Source organism: Staurois parvus, unplaced genomic scaffold (genome assembly GCF_062004578.1).
Source record: "Staurois parvus isolate SC_StPar_1 unplaced genomic scaffold, SC_StPar_1.0 ptg000104l, whole genome shotgun sequence".
NCBI classification, from domain to species: Eukaryota; Metazoa; Chordata; class Amphibia; order Anura; family Ranidae; genus Staurois; species Staurois parvus.
In genome coordinates this window covers 323,585-341,538 of record NW_028317900.1, presented here as the reverse complement: position 1 = coordinate 341,538, position 17,954 = coordinate 323,585, and the positions used below count along the sequence as shown (strand labels likewise).

At 42.6% G+C, this 17,954-nt stretch overlaps 1 protein-coding gene across 1 annotated transcript in view; it reads right to left on the bottom strand.

Annotated features, from left to right (window-relative positions):
* PRKD1 (protein kinase D1) overlaps positions 1–17,954 on the bottom strand; it is a 228,790-nt gene that overhangs the window by 115,356 nt on the left and 95,480 nt on the right. Inside the window, exon 2 of the mRNA XM_089671269.1 lies at positions 5,756–5,894. Within this exon, the coding sequence (XP_089527395.1) occupies positions 5,756–5,894 (139 nt within the window). The remainder of the gene's footprint in view (positions 1–5,755; positions 5,895–17,954) is intronic.

Below are 17,954 nucleotides of genomic sequence, written 5' to 3'. Positions count from 1 at the left end.
GCAAAACAAAGAACATCCTCAAAATCATCAGCTGAATATTTTCCCTGCACTGATAGCCTTTCCAGCAACCATTTGACACAGTCCGAAAGACACTGGCAAATACCAATAGTTGCTACCGCTGTGTGGCTGAACCTGCCAGAGCGAAGGAGGCCTTAAGCAGATATTCCAGCTTCTTATCTGCTGAATCCTTGAAAACCTGGACGTTATCCACAGGACATGTTAATGACCTATTCAGGGATGGAACAGCTGCATCAACCACAGGCATGCCCCATTTTTTAACAAACTTCTCTTCCATATGATATAGAAGAGAAAAAATTTTTTTTATGGTGGGACAAAAATCCTGTACAGTGATCCCAATCAGCATACATGATTTGTTTTAAGAAAAGGCTGAGTACTCTGCTGAGGTTTTAAGGAGCCCACAGAAAAATACGTAACCTCAGAGGATCCAATGGGGGGGTAACCGGAATCCTGAACGGACCATATCAGCAAGTTCCTGAACTGATAACCTTTGAGACTGAGAAGCTGAAACCGCCTGTTTCTACTCAGAGATCCATCAGATAGAGACTCTACTGCCTGGCCCTCTTCCAGGTCCTCCAATGCCCCCTCATTCTCTGGTTACAACCATTCCTGGTGAAGGCAGATTCGGTGAATGGGATGTCTCCCATTACCTAATCACCTGAGAAACAGATGCAATCATTCCTGCGATCCTCTCTTCTAAACACGCTAAGGCTGAAGCAAGATCCTCCTTGGTTACATACGCCGAAACGGATGCACCAGTAGTAGCCACAATTCCAGACAAACGTAGTGGCTCAGATTGCCCAGAGGCTCCTGGCCTTCAAGGAGAGGTTAAGAGCGGAATTGCGACTAGGTTCCTCCAGATCTGATGATGGTGCATAAGTGCCTTTTCTTGCTGTGCCTCCCCCACCCCGCTTTCTGGAAGACATTCCTTCCTATAGCACTCAATGAATTAAATCCAGATAAAAAAAAAAAATACAGAGATCCCAGGATACAGCTATGCCAGGTAGTGTGATCAAATACACTCACTGCTACGGCTAATTTCCATGGAACGTCCAAAGGTACAGCCGCCTGTGTGAACCGGCCAATGTTAGCCCCCAGGAGAGTACTCGCATTTCCATTAGATAGCATTCTTTGAGTCCTGGCCACCTCCAGCTGCAGTAGCCCCATGTGTGCCCAGGAACGCCAGATTCATAAATAAACATGGCTGACTTACGGCCGTTACTGTGCATGTGCACGCACTCCCACCGGGCGCACACTCTGCGGCCATTGCAGGCCGTGTGCGCACCAGGCACCACAAAAAAAAAGACCAGCAGATGTAAGCAATGAAGCACTACCCCTAGTGGCAACCTTTGCGTTCCCCCCCATTTCTACTTTTCCCTCTTTCATCAAAAAAGAGAAAAAGAGGAGGAACCTTACCATTCCCACCACAGGACTCAGCATTACACCAAGAGTTCAACCTTCATACATCATGGCATGCCCTCTCATGTAGACCTTCAAGGACTCGGTCCTCATAATGTGGGACCACTGCCTCAGACTTGTATAGCAGCCTGCTGGAAAACGCCTTGGTCAGATTCAAAACTGCATAGGGTTCCATTCAACCAGGGTCCAGCATCATATGGCTGGATCCAGCGAGGCTCAGGCACCATCCATTGCGGCTAAAAGCTTTGCAAATGGATCCAATTAAAGTCCATGATTCTCAAAGGAACCGTATTAGACCATAGGTATGCTCCAAGAACACAAGCAATTTTCAGTGACCATCCACCTTAACCACCTCCCGCCCACCATATAGTCCAATGACAGGCGCAAGGTGGTTCTCTCGTTCTGGGAGGACGTCATATGACGTCCTCCCATTCTCACCAAGCATGCGCGGCTCAGGGAGCGCGTAGTGCGGCGATCGGCAGTGCGCTGTGTCCCTCGGACAAAGCGGATCACCGATCCACGCAAAGAGCCAAAGATGTTGGCTCGGTCATGTGATCAGCTGTGTCCAATCACAGCTGATCGCATGTAAACAGGGAAATGCCGCTTATCGGCATTTCTCTCTTCACAAGCTGTCACGCTGACAAAGGAAAGGAAAGGAGAGCCGGTAATCGGCATTCCACGGAGCACATGTACACTGATCATCAGGGCACTGATGATCAGTGTGCCCTGATGATCAGTGTGGCCCCAGAAGTGCCACCTGTCAGTGTCCATCAGTGCCAGCTGTCAGTGCTGAACAGTGCCACGTGCCAGTGCCCATCAGTGCCACATATCAGTGCCTACCAGTGCACATCAATGCCACATCAGTGCCCATCTGAGCTGCCTTTCAGTGTCACCCATCAGTGTGCATCAGTGCCGCCTATCAGTGCCGCCCAGCGGTGCCAGTCAGTGCCACCTAACAGTGCCATATATCAGTGCTGCCTTTCAGTGCCCATCAGTGATGCCTGTCAATACCCATCAGTGCAACCTACCAGTGCCTCCTCATCAGTGCCACCTATCAGTGTCCATCAGTGCAGCCTATCAGTGCCCATCACTGCAGCCTCATTAGCGCACATCAGTGAAGGAGGAAAACCACTTATTTACAAAATTTTATAACAAAAACCAAGAAAAAACTTTTTTTTTTTCAAAATTTTCAGTGGTTTTTGGTTTAAGAAAAAATAAAAAACCCTGAGGTGAATAAATACCAACAAAATAAAGCTCTGTCACAAAAAAATGACAAAAATTTCATATGGGTACAGTGTTGCATGACTGCGCAATTGTCATTCAAAGCGTGAGAGCGCTGAGAGCTGGAAATTGACCTGGGCAGGAAGGGGGTAGTGCCCTGTAGGCTAGCAGATAAAGCCACTGGCAAAAAACTGAAGTACTTCCTATTTAGGAGGAGTTATATAGGGGAAGACTCCTCTCTGATTGGTCAGCCAGTGTCTATTCACCTATAGGTGACATAACTCACATATGTATGAATAGCCTGCTCTGTGTCCCGTATCGTACAATAAAGAAAGGGCAGTTAGTCAATAGGAAGACATCAAAAACTGTCAGTGCAAGGGCCTTTAAACTGAACAAAAGCACATTAAAAACTGATCAGTTTGAAAGCAGCCTAAAACAGCATTCAGAAACTGCCCCATGTTTCTCAATCATAGAGCACTTTCACTGTCATTGAAATCATTTTATTCTTCTGGCATATTGCTGCCTAAAAAGTCATCATTAATAAGCATACAAGAATTTTTTTCTACTGATGTAAATGCAGACCATTGTTTTCAATGTTCCTGTACACACAGGTGCATAAACATGTGCTACGTATAGGTCAAAAAAAAAAAAAAAAAAAAAAAAAAAAAAGAATATCCGAGTTGCTGGTCAGTTTTTTTTTTTGCACGTACAGTACACCCCTCAAAACATTGCATTCTGGATGGTAGAATTTATTTTACAAGCATACGCAGGTATGTGCAAATACATGCAGAATAAATGCCTGCGATTTTGGCCAGGAATACAGATGTTCAAACATTAGTACTGTGTGCAAGTACCTTTAAAGAAGCATGGGAAAGAGAAGGCGGCAAAAGAAGGCACTTTGGTGTCTGTGTAAATGTGAACCATAGTCTAGACCAGTGTTCCTCAACCTTTTTTCAGTCAAGGCAACCTTTCAAATTCTGTACAATCTCGAGGTCCACTCTAAAATATCAAAAAAGCTAAATGAATAGTTTTACATAACACAGCAACATCCACACATGTAGAACGTCCAACATTGGAGATGATTATTCCAAAGCAAATCCACCTTTGCACACTAGTATTTCAATGTTTCTCTTTTCCCGCAGTTTCTCTCCCTCATTGAACTAATTGTGCTAATTGGAAAGGGCAAACAAAAATGCTGTGCAGGCAACCGATTGCACCCTTATCATCTGATGACGCCATTGGTCGTTAGGGTGCCGGTGGCTGGAAGGTTGTAATGGTGAACAATAAATACCTGCGGCTAAAAGGCAGGCTTGATGCACCTGCTGGCCTGTATACACTTTTTAGGACAACTTTTAGGCATTTCGCCAAGGCACCCCTGAAGAAACCCGAAGGCACCCTAGTTGAAAAGAGAAAAGGAGAGAAGCGCCTCTAAGTGCAATAAGTCTTTTAATTCAAGTCTAAATGTAGAAACACTCACATGTGTGAAGTAATCATAAGCTTAAAAACCGTGGTTTTTGTAAATTTAATAATTTAATTTTAATCTTATAACATATATATACCACTATACATTTTTTAATTTCCTAATTCTTTAATTTTTTTATTTTTTTAGCTCTGTTTCCTTTTTTATTCTGTATTCTTATTACCCCCCATCAACTTTTTTCACATAGCTTCTTCGATTTTCAACTGTTCAAAAATCTTTTATTAATGTCATTTTTCATTTCATTCATTTTTTCTTTCTTTCATCATTTTTTTCATTTCATCATTTTTTTTTCTTTTCTCTTATTTATTACATCCTCTCTTTTTTCCATTTGGTTTCCTTTACCCCCCCATTTAACATCCATGACTTTACACTATTCACCTTACAGCAATGGTCAATCACTGGTTAATTGATCAATTAGACTCACATTCCCTATATATTCACCCCTGTTCATCCACCTCCCCCTGCTTGAAAAAGGAGCGCACTTCCGCCTTCCACAGCCAGCGCATGCTCCGAAACGCGTCGCAGTGCACCCTGGGATCTGACATCATCACGGCCACGCCGCCGCTGTGTTCTAGCGTGCGTTCCATCCGGCTCTGAGGAAGGACGTGCAGGCCGGCTGGCCTCACCGCTGTTCCCCTCCAGCCACCACGCTGTTCCAGCCGAGGGCTGACCTGCCCACATCGCAGTAAGATGACAGCTCTTCACCCGGGTTACCACCCCACCGTTAACTATTGTTAACCACGGTTTTTAAGCTTATGATTACTTCACACATGTGAGTGTTTCTACATTTAGACTTGAATAAAAAGACTTATTGCACTTAGAGGCGCTTCTCTCCTTTTCTCATCTACAGAGGTTGCTACAGCTTATTTGGAAGCCTTGCCGTCAGTGCCACATGGAATCCTACGCTCTTCATACAGTAGCCACTAATACCACGATCACCCCATACTACTATTTCCCAGGACTTTGCAGTGTTTGCGCTGTTACAACCCTTCCTCATTTTTTCTGACCCTAGTTGAAAAGGGCTGGTCTAGTCAGTAATGTGTAAATATCAGGGAAAAGTACCTTTAACAGACCTTATTGGCTTTTCATATTGGCAAAGTGCAGCAATTCCATCAAAATTGCTTTTTCTACTAAACATTACCTTTAAAAACTGAGATTTAAAAAGGCTATATACTATAAAATCGGTAAGTTTAACTGTTTTTACTACATCCACATAATATTAGGGGGATGCTATTCGATTTAAAAGGACTAAGAGCCCCCACAGCTTCACTTTCTTTACACTGAACCAAGCATGGCTAACGAACCCTGGCTTTGCAACACTACTCCTAAACTCACATTTCCTCACTTCCTGGCTGTTTCATTTATCTATCAGACCCAAGTAAATAAAAGCCTTGTTTTCGCTTCCAGTTGCCAGTGCTAAGGGCTCTTTCTTTAAAGCGAAACAGACTGCGCCCCCCTTCAACCCAAAACCATTATAGTTATGCCAGTAACACTGGTTGAATTAACCCACTAAAATTTTACTCTAGTTTAAGAATATGGGCTGTTGGTGGTTGGGTACAAAATAATACATACAAAAAAATCTGTGTGATAGAATGGTTATAGAAAAGAAACCATTACCTGAAAGCACCACTTCAATGAGATCTCCTTCTTGAATATCTGCCTCAGATTTAACCAACTGCAGAACGTTTTCTGAGTTTGGGTCATGGCGGAATAAGAGGATCTTGTCATACATCCCATAGAATCCACATTCTGGAAACTGAAACACATAAAAATAAATTAAGTTTATAGTAAATCTAGAACAGGAACTGCAAAGATAAATGGCACAGCACATGAAAACAATGTAGCAAAAATGAATGAAAATGCTTTAAAAAAAAAGCTGCAGAAGTTGCAAGGTGTGTAGAATAGATATGGGATTCCAACAAAATACACAGTAAAACAAGTAAAACTGGTTTCCACATATATCATACCATACAGGAAGTCCTCATACAGTTTTAGTGAAAAAGTATTAGTAGCATTATAAAGGCTTTAATTGGCATCATGAATGGCAGATGAGCATTTGTTTGCTAACTGTCCTAAGGCATGTGAGCTGAGATGGGCCCAACCCAAAGATTGTCCATACCTCTGCTTTGACTGCCAGTTTACACACTTTAACACCAGGCCTATTCTGACACTTCTCCCATATAGGTAAAAAGCTGCATTTTTTTCCCTAGAAAATCACTTAGAACCCCCTCAAATATTATATTTTTTTTAAGCAAATGCTCTAGAGAGTAAAAATAGCTGATGCTGCAATTTTGTATGCCATGTGGTATTTGTGTAGTGATTTTTCAAACACAATTTTTTTTAAATACACTTTAATGCATTGTAATATACACAAACACAATATAATACCCTTTTTTTTCAAAATATAAAAGACAATGTTATGCCGAGTAAATAGATACCAAGCATGTCATGCTTTAAAATTGTGCATGCCTGTGAAACATCGACAAACCGTCCTAGAAGAACAGGGGGTGGAAGGAGAACGTCCGATTCCGATCGCAGCTGAAGTGGGAGCGGGTACCTATCAAAATCGGGTACCCACTCCCGAAAGGTGCCAATCCTTAACGGGAGCTGGGGACAAGGCCTTAAAGCGGAACTTCCCTTTTGGGTAGAGCTCGGCTTTAAAATAATTGTAAAGCCGATTTTGTTATACTGAACGTCCTCTTCTGGGGTCCCCCATCAGCTTCCATAGCAAGCTGTTTGCTATGGGGGCACACCTACGGGCTTGCTCTCATACAGCACTGCCTGTGTTCATAGAAACCCCCCACCCCACTCCCTCCTCACAGCAACTGATTAACAGCAAAGTCAGTGGCTTCTGCAGCTGCCCAAATCCCTGTTAAAAGAGGAAGAAAGGGGAGAGAAGACAGGACACATAAGCAAAAATAACTTACATTATTTGGATTAGTAAGTCATTCTTGTCATTAACAAAAAATAAACAAATGGCAGTTGCCCGCTTCCAGGCTTGGTCACATGTGAGTATCATTTTAACCGCTTCCATACTGGGCATTTTTACCCCCTTCCTGCCCAGGCCATTTTTCAGGTTTCAGCGCTCACACAATTTTGGGGGGAAAAAAAACAAGTTTTTGTTTCTGTTATAAAAGTTTGCAAATAAATAATTGTTCTTCATAAATTTAGGCCAAGATGTATTCTACTACTTGTCTTTGGTGAAAACAACCCAAATTAGGATGCATTATTTAGTTTGTAGGAAAGTTATAGAGTTCACAAACTATGGGATATATCTGAAAAATGTATCAATTTAATTTAATCAATCTAATTTCTTGAGGTCCAAGAATGTAACAGTACAGATATCCCCCAAATGACCACTTTTGCAAAGTAGACAGTCCGACGTATTTCATAAGAGGCATGGCGAGTTTTTTGAAGTTGTAATTTTTTTGTCACTTTTTCGGAAAATGAAAAAATTGTAAAAACTTTCACTATTTTTTTTTTTACATACCAGTGCAGTACAGCATCATCATATAAGTGGCATGGCAGTGATCAGGGACACTCACTGGTGACAGTACTAAAAAAAAATGTATAATTTTTTTTTCTCTTTTTTTAAGATTTTTTTCATATTTCACTATGACCAAAGTAGTATAATGTTACCATAGTAACATTGTACTACTTTGGGGAAGTGATCAGTATTTTTTTTTTTTTTTTTTTTACACAATTTGCTTATAGCAAAGCATTATTATTATTATACAGTATATAGCGCTAAAAGGTTTGCTCAGCGCTGTACATTATAGTGGGGGACAGTACATGAGACAATACAGTAATAAAACAAAACACAAGGGGGTCAAGGGCCCTGCTCTTTCGAGATTACAATCTAGGAGATTACTTTGCTATAAGCAAGCATTTACCCTGAATGACATTGATTCATTCAGGGTTTTTTTAGCACTTAGCTGTGATTTGGCCACAGCTAATCACATGACACAGCTGGGCTGTGATTGGCCCAGCTTGTGCATGTGATCGCTGTGACCATTCACAGCTAGACACACTAGTATACAATGGATGGCATGAAAGGAAGCCATCCATTGTACACAACTGTCATGTGACCTGCTGTGATTGGTCACAGCAGGTCACATGGTACTGGAAACGGGGCCGGTACACGGATCTGTCATCGGTCGTGTCCGAGGTACATGGCCGGTAACAGATCGCGCCGCAGAGCGGTCCTGCGGGCAGGCGCACTGCGCATGCCTGAAAGGACGCCATATGGCGTCCACCTGGAGGGACGAGCTGCTCGCCAGGACGCCATATGGCGTCCACCTGGAGGGACGAGCTGCTCGCCCGGCCGCCATCTGGCTATAGGCCAGGCAGCAACTGGTTAATAACAGTAGCAGTGAGAATAACAGTGTCCAAATGAACACTAAAAATAAATAGATTGAAAAAATATGGTTTACTTCAACCTAAAGTGATTTTTTTTTTTTTTACACAACTGTACTTGCCCTTCATGCCGTATTCACACTGCTGCATTATGGTAATGTGTTCTGCGACGAGGTGCAACCCAACGCACCTGCATTGCAACGCTCCACAATGCAATACTTACCTTACGCAAGGTACGCTTGGTGGCTGAACAGTGGCGGGGAAGCAAAAGGTGGTAGACATACACTTCCAATTAGGAGGTCAGCATTAGGCCTCATGCACACAGCGCATTAAGGCATTAATTCCCAGTGTTTTTACCCACCCAGTGAGCCACAGGCAGTGTGAAAAGCCGGCTACAGAAGCAAATGGCCGCACTCCTGTTTATGCTGGTCCATATGGTGTGAATGGGCGCAAACAAGTGCATGCATGTATAATGTATGGCCTCATCACAGACTCTGCTGCAGAGAAGTCATACATGTAAGCACGTATTTATGCTGATACATGAAAGCATCAATATAAACCCAGATACAGCCAATCATTTCTAAGGCTGACTGCACCACCTGCAGTACCTCGGGCAAGAAATGTACCGGCAGTTTACACCATCTGTGTACATGAAGCCTTAAAGTGAGCCTGTTGCTCTGCCCTACATAGCCAAAGCACTGGCTCTCTTTACTCACTCCTAAATTTACTATGTTTATGAGCAAGCTCAGTGAAAATCTTCTAAGTTACTGATCTATAGTACTTTCACACTATTTTTTTAGCATCTTTATTTTATTTATAGCATTTCAAAAGGATTATTTTTTAGAATAGAGTAGAGAACAGTTTAACCCTATTTTTTATTGGGATTTTATATGATAGACCAACACAAAGTGGCACATAATTGTGAAGTGGAAGGAAAATGATAAATGGTTTTCAAATGTTTTTACAAATAATTATCTGAAAAATGTGTCGTGCATTTGTATTCAACCCCCTTTACTCTGATAACTCTGACTAAAATCTAGTGGAACCAATTGCCTTCAGAAGTCACCTAATTAGTAAATAGAGTCCACTTGTAATTTAACATCAGTATAAATACAGCTGTTATGTGAAGCCCTCAGAGGTTGGCTAGAGAACATTAGTGAACAAACAGCATCATAAAGGACAAGGAACACACAAGAAAGGTCAGGGATAAAGTTGTGGAGAAGTTTAAAGCAGGGTTAAGTTGTAAAAAAAAAATATCCCAAGCTTTGAACATCTCATGAAGAAATACAACACCTGAAAATGGGAAGAGTATGGCACAACTGCAAACCTACCAAGACATGGCCATCCACCTAAACTGACATGCCGGGCAAGGAGAGCATTAATCAGAGAAGCAGCCAAGAGGCCCATGGTAACTCTGGAGGAGCTGCAGAGATCCACAGCTCAGGTGGGAGAATCTGTCCACAGGACAACTATTAGTCATGCACTCCACCTTTATGGAAGAGTGGCAAGAAGAAAGCCATCGTTGAAAGAAAGTCATAAAAAGTCCCATTTGCAGTTTTCCAAGTGGGGGACACATGAAAAATGTGGAAGAACGTGCTTTGGTCAGACGAGATCAAAATTGAACTTTTTGGGTTAAAAGTAAAACATTAAGTGTGGTGGAAAGCCAACATCACTCTGAACACACCATCCCCACCGTGAAACATGGTGGTGGCAGCAACATGCTGTGGGGTTGCTTTCCTTTAGCAAGGACAGGGAAGCTGGTCAGAGCTGATGGGAAGATACATGGAGTCAAATACAGGACAATCTTAGAAGAAAACCTGTTAGTCTGCAAAAGACTTGAGACTGGGGCAGAGGTTCAACTTCCAGCAGGACGACGATCCTAAACATACAGCCAGAGCTACAATGGGATGGTTTAGATCACAGAATATCCATGTATTAGAATGGCCCAGTCAAAGTCCAGACCTAAATCCAATTGAGAAGCTGTGGCAAGACTTGAAAATTGCTGTTCACAGACGCTCTCCATCCAATCCGACAGAGCTTGAGCAATTTTACAAAGTAGAATGGGCAAAAATTTCACTCTCTAGATGTGCAAAGCTGGTAGAGACATCCCCAAAAAGACTTGCAGCTGTAATTGCAGTGAAAGGGGGTTCTACAAAGTATTGACTCAGTTGGGCTGAATATAAATGTATGCCCCACTATATATTAGGCAGAAAGTGGGTATATTGTCCCTAATGTTGATGTGCTGAATGCAAAAAAAATGGGCAAGCGTAAGGATTTGAGCGACTCTGATAAAGGCCAAATTGTAATGGGTAATCGACTGGGTCCGAGCATCTCAAAAATTGCAGCTCTTGTGGGATGTTCCCAATCTGCAGTGGTCAGGGACCACCACCAAAGAACCAACGACAGTAATGAGTGGCCAAGGCTAACTGAGGCATGTGTGAAGGGAAGGCTGGACTGTGTAGTCTAATCCAATAGAAGAGCTGCTGTAGCTCAAATTTCTGAAAAAGTTAATGTTGCTTTTGATAGAAAGTTGTCAGAACACACAGTACATTGCCTTTTGTTGTGTATGGGGCTATGTAGCCGCAGACCGGTCAGGATGCCCATGCTGACTCGTGTCCACAGCCAAAAGTGCCAACAATAAGTATTAAAGCTGGACCACTGAGCAATGGAAGGTGTCATCAAATACTCCAGATCTCAATCAAATCGAGCATCTGTGGGACGTGCTGAAAGTCCAATCCACGGAGGCCCCACCTCTCAACTTACAGGGCTTAAAGGATCTACTACTGACAGCTTGGTGCTGGATACCACAGAATACCTTCAGAGGGTTAGTGGAGTTGGCTCGATTAGTCAGGGCTGTTTTGGTGGCAAAAGGGGGACCTACTCAATAATTGGAGGGTGGTCATAATGTTATGTCTGATTGGTGTACAGCATATACACACCTGAACACAAGTATAACTGGTTTTAACATATTAAAACCAATAGAAGCAACTTGAAGCAAGCTGAGCATTTTGCAAGGCTTTATTTTTTGTAGTATTTTTTCTTGAACATTTATTTTTATCCAACAGAAAGCTTGTTACTAGGGGGGGGGGGGGGACCACAGTGTGTGTGTTTTTGCATTTTTTTAAGGAGTTCCTACTAAACTCTAAAAAAAAACGGTCAAAAAGATGAGACTTCTTATTGACCATTATTCCTGTTCCATTAGCTCTTCAGGATGGCACCTGTAACTCCTGCTTGGTGGCATCATGTTTCAAATGCCTGTATTGATGTGGCACATATTTTCCAGTGCTATAAATTTCAGAAGTTTGGTTGGACAAGCTGATTTCAGAGACCGGGATTAAAGTTGGATGAGCTGGTCAGATCAGCCTACATGAACACAAGGAAAACTGCTAACCTACATCAATCCAAACAGTAGGTTTTAATACATATTAATGGAAGACTTCACTATATTACAGAAACTATATAACATCCCAGTATTCTCCCAAAGTCTCGGGTGCAGTGCAAACATACAGCATATATTGCCTGGAGGGTTAACATGGCCTGTATTTTTTTTTTAAATGAGGGTATGCCGCTGTTTCTTAACGAGGGCTCTTCTAGCAATTAATAGCCCTTGAATTTCATCCTCTGGACAGAAAGGGATCTCCATGACAGCGCAGTAGCATCCAGCGTGTGTTGCCATGGCTGCAAGCTCAAGGTATGTTTGGGGGGGTAAATGCCACTTCATCAAATGAAAACAAAGACGTGATTGTGAAGCAAATAAAATCTTATTACATTGTCCTGGGAAAAGAAAACAATGTGGATGTTAACCAGAGAGAAAGATCAGAAATTCACAGCAAATTAACCCATTCACAGGTAACCGTGGTCTCTGCTACAGAAGTACATAAGAGTCATCAAAATATAAAGATCTGAGTGCATGATGTGATTACGAACCCTAAACAGAACTTCTTTTCATCCTGTTACCCATACACTGAAAGATAGCCTGCTGTCTGAGAAAGTCAACACGCTTTCTCATGATCCGTCTGTAAAGCCAGCAGTGCCAACATCTGTAATGACAGATTTACGACTGGTTAATCTCAGCTACCAGTCTGCCAGACACAGGAGGGGCATCCGGACTCTGAAACTGGGTTAGTAAAGGACAAAACTGGATGTCAGCTTCATTTCATCATTTTCTATCCTCGAGAAGACAAGATCTTTACTAAACGAATCATTAAACTGACTTAAAATACAAGATCAGAAAGCATTTATTCAGTTAGCACAAACAGCAGTGCAAAATAACTCGCCATCTAATTCATTATAAAATTCTTAAGAAAGCTGCAATCTGATTGGTTGTATGCTTCACTTGTCTGTGCTGGGGTCAAAGTGTAGACCTCTTTTTTAAAACCACCAGTGTTACTGCACAACAGCTGAAAGCTAAAACAAGACTTTTATTAGTATCAATGGGTATCCAGTGGTGACATATTTCCACCAGAATTCTCAGTTCTAGTAATTGATGTAACATGATTACATAGATACTTATAGCAGAATAAATGTAATACTAATAACCATGGCGTGCAATGAGAGGGGAAAAGGCAACGATGGCTCAGCTAAAGTAGAAGTCGTTGTGCGGCTCCTTTCAGTTTTTCTCGCATGGGCTTTGGTTCGTACTGTGTATAGCAGGGGTGCTCAACCAGTGGCCTGTAGGCCACATGTGGCCCTTGGAACCCTCTGATGTGGACATCGACATCAAACCAGAGAAGCATATGCCTAGGGTTGGCAACTCAATGATCGCAATGTGGGCTTGCCAGCGCTCCATCCCAGAGGATCAGAGTGCATCGAGCCGGCAGTGGAGGAACCAGGCGATTGTGGAGAGAGCAGGAGCCACATAAGTCCACGCTTCCTCTGTAACTTCTGTCCCAGGTGAAGTGATACCAAGTGCACATCGCCAAGCCTGGAGATGGAGAGCAATGCCAGCAGAAGCTGGAAGAGGAAAAAAAGGTCAGTATATTAAAAGACTCATGCACTGCGCTTCTACAAATCGATAAAAGGGTTAACTACTATTATCCTGCATTCACACTGATCTGCAAGCGCAGCACAGAGCATCTGCAGGTTAGCTGCACCAAACCATAGACTTCTATTATATTCTGTGGGTATGGTATGCATTCAGAAGGCACACCATACCCACAGGATATATTAGATGACTATGGCTCAGTGCAGCTAACCTGCAGGAAAGTCGCAGGTACCCCATGTTGTACCCACAGTTGACATAAACCGCAGCGCAATAGTGTGAAAGCAGCCTTATAGGGAGCTCAGGACAATAAGGCCTCATTTACATTTTCAGTTTGGGCAGTGGGGGGGTAAAACCCCATAGGTAAAACATGTTTTTACCACCGACACCCCCAACCACTGGAGTACTAGTGTAGAGCCAAGGGTCACAAAGGCGACCCTGCCCCATGCTCCAGGGGGCCCTTGTGACCTCCCAGTCACAGTTTGTTTTACACTTAGACAGGAGGGGTGGCAGAGGTGGCATATACAGGAACCAATCCCCACCATTTTCCTCCTGCAACTGTTGCAAGCACTAAGCGGCTATTCATTATGCTATTCAAAATAAAACATTCCAAATTCTGAACTATTTCATTCTATTGTAGCCCGTGACTGGTTGCCAAACCACTTAAGTGGCCCTCACTCTTCAAAATGTTACGCACCCCTGGTGTAAAGCAAGATTTAAGCAGTTTTGTTGAAGCAGCCAAGTATAGTCTGAACACGATTCTGTGTCAGGACAAATTAACTCAGGTGCACATACCTGGGAGTTATGTCATCTCAGCCTGGACACTCAAGACTCTGAACTCCTTCCTCACCCATTGTCCATTCACAAAATGCCTTGTATTCTTTTTACAGAAAGCCAGAGAATCCAGTCCTCTTAAGGCTTAAATTGGACTAGGTTGTGAACAAACCAGACTGGCAACTGGTAGAAATGCTGGGCATGATAGACAGACTGATCTGGAGCACCAATTTAGGTTACACTGGAGCAAGGGCTTTGTTTCCATGTTGTGCTTGACATTAACCATTTCTGTGCTGCTGTGCCCCTAAAATAGGCATAGGCAAAAGAATATAGTCTCATTTAACTCTCTTCAATTATCAATGAAGGTTTGTATTCCACACAAGGGCTGTATGGCATCTTAGGTGTGATATGTAAACTGAGTGAAAAATATATGATCAACATATGCCTTTCACACAGCTGCACAGGCCCCATTCTACAGCAACTTGGTTGTGCTCTCTGGATATCATGTCGAAACACTTGAATAAATGGTATCAATAGCAGCTTCAGTCCAAAGCTGTAACAGCAGTTGCTGAACCGATCATTCTCACTCCTCTTGGCTCCAGAAAGTATAATACATACATCAATAATATATAAATGTACTTTACATTTTAGATGTCCTTATGTGGAAATGTAGACATGGAGAGGGGACATCAGAAGGTCTGCTAAACAAAGATAAAATCCCATATTAAGGGTTTCACAGAGTCTTATACAGGCACACAGAGGCAGCCAAGGAACAAGGCGGGAGGAGCCAGGAGCGCTGGCATAGGAACTGAAGGGGAGGATCGGGACTGCTCTGCGCAAACCATGGCACACAGCAGGTAAGTATGACATGTTTGTTATTTATAAAACAAAACATCTGAACCTTTAGTATCACTTAAAGGCTTTAGCACTACTTAAAGGGTTATGGGGAGACGTGGAACAACAATAGAGGCAATATCTATACCAGCTAGGCCAGCCATTGGAACATTTGGCACTTATTGGCAGCACAGAGGCTAAATGGTTAGCATTTCTGCCTGGCAATACAAAGGTCTTGGTTTGAATCCCAACCACGACACCACCTGCCTGAAGTTTGCATGTTCTCCCTGTGCCTGCATGGGTTTCCTCCGAGTACTCCGGTTTCCTCTCACGCTCCAAAGACATGCTGGTAGGTTAATTGGATCCTGTCTAAAATTGTCCCTAGTATGTGTATGTATGAATGTAAGTTGGGGACCTTAGATTGTACACACCTTGAGGGTTAGGGACTGATGTGAATGTACAATATATATGTGTGAATTGACGGCGCTATGTAGGTACCTGAAATAAATAATTATTGTCATTTATGGTTTAAAGATGTTCTACTGGTAAAGTAATAGTCTGTTCTGTATTAAATTTCATTGTTAAAAAACCCCAGAACTTATATACTCAAACAGGTTGCGTAGCATTGGAGCTACTACAGCCAGAATCAAGAGATCACCTTACAGGGTCACGCAGAGTATTCTTTCTAAATCGTCTGCTGTGTAACCTCCTATGCAGAAGGTACATACAGTTGCAAGAAAAAGTATGTGAGCCCCTTGGGATTACGTGGAGTTTTGCATGAATTGGGCATAAAATGTGCTCTGAACGTCATCTAAGTCACAACAATAGAAGAACACAGTCTGCTGAACATAATACTACACAAACATTCGATGTTGCCATGGTTTTATTGCACATAACATGTAAACATTCACAGTGCAGGGAGGAAAAAGTATGTGAGGCCCTAGCTTAATGACTTCTCCCAGAGCTAATTGGAGCCAGGAGTGAGCCAACCTTGACTCCAATCAGTGTGATGATATTGGATGTGTTGCTGACAGCTGTCTTGCCCTTAAAAAACACACACCTGTTTTGGGTTTACTGGTTTCAAGAAGCACTGTCTGATGTGAACCATGCCTCGCAGAAAGAGCTCTCAGAAGACCTACGATCAAGAATTGTTGACTTGCATGAAGCTGGAAAGGGTTACAAAAGTATCTCCAAAAGCCTTGATGTTCATGTGTCCACAGTAAGACAGACTGTCTACAAATGGAGAAAGTTTAGCACTGTTGCTACTCTCCCTAGGCGTGGTCGTCCTGTAAAAATGACTGCAAGAGCTCAGCGCAGAATGCTGCATGAGGTAAAGAAGAATCCCAGAGTGTCAGCTAAAGACCTACAGAAATCTCTGGCACATGCTAACATTTTTGTTGACACATCTACAATAAGGAAAACATTAAACAAGAATGGAGTACATGGGAGGACACCATGGAGGAAGCCATTGCTGTCCACAAAGAATATTGCAGCACGTTTGAAGTTTGCAAAAGAGCACCTGGATGTTCCACAGCACTACTGGCAAAATATACTGTGGACAGATGAAACCAAGATTGAGTTGTTTGGGAAGAACGCACAACACTATGTGTGGAGAAAAAAAGGCACAGCACACCAACATCAAAACCTCATCCCCACTGTAAAACATGGCGGAGGGAGCATCATGGTTTGGGGCTGCTTTGCTGCCTCAGGGCCTGGACGGATTGTTGTCATTGATGGGAAAATGAATTCCAGAGTTTATCAAGACATTTTGCAGGAAAACGTACGACCATCTGTCCGTCAACTGAAGCTCCGCAGAGGATGGGTGATGCAACAGGACAATGACCCAAAGCATACAAGTAATTCAACAAAACAATGGCTGCAACAGCACAGAATACGCCTTCTGGAGTGGCCCAGTCAGAGTCCTGACCTCAACCCGATTCAAATGCTGTGGCATGACCTTAAGAGAGCGATTCACACCAGACATCCCAAGAATATTGCTACACTGAAACAGTTTTGTGAAGAGGAGTGGTCCACAATGACTCCAGATCGTTGTGCAGGTCTGATCTGCAACTACAGGAAACGTTTGGTTGAGGTTATTGCTGCCAAAGGAGGGTCAACCAGTTATTAAGTCCAAAGGTTCACATACTTTTTCCTCCCTGCACTGTGAATGTTTACATGTTATGTGCAATTAAACCATGGCAATATCTAATGTTTGTGTAGTATTATGTTCAGCAGACTCTGTTCTTCTATTGTTGTGACTTAGATGACGTTCAGAGCACATTTTATGCCCAATTCATGCAAAACTCCACGTAATCCCAAGGGGTTCACATACTTTTTCTTGCAACTGTAGGTGTGAACTTCCTGAGTAGCTGTGTTACCTACTACTGTGTATATTAGAGGTTCCCATTTTACAAAATTATTAGCATAGCATAAGGGTCTGCAGTGAAATGTTGGAAGGAGGTAAGCTGAATACACTGAAAGGTGTTATTTTCGGATTTGGATAGTACCTAAATTATATTTGAAGTTACTTTGAAATGTTCAAGCCCTTTTTATTGGCAGGTCTACAGCACCAATGTGCCCGATATCTGATCTGAAAAGATACAGTTGCTATAAAAAGTATTCTGTCCTTCACAACCAAAATAAACATCCTGGAATGGCAAAGTCAGAGTCCAGATTTAATTTTAATACAGAATTTATAGGATTTGAAAAAGGCTGTTCACTCACACTCTCCATGCAACCTGTCAGTGCTGGAGCAGTTTTTGAAAGAGGGATCAGGAACTGTATGTTCAGCAATGGAACAAATGTGATATCCAATAATCTGGACCCAACAAAGAAGAATTGTCAGTTCTCACTGAGGAACATTAGCCCACC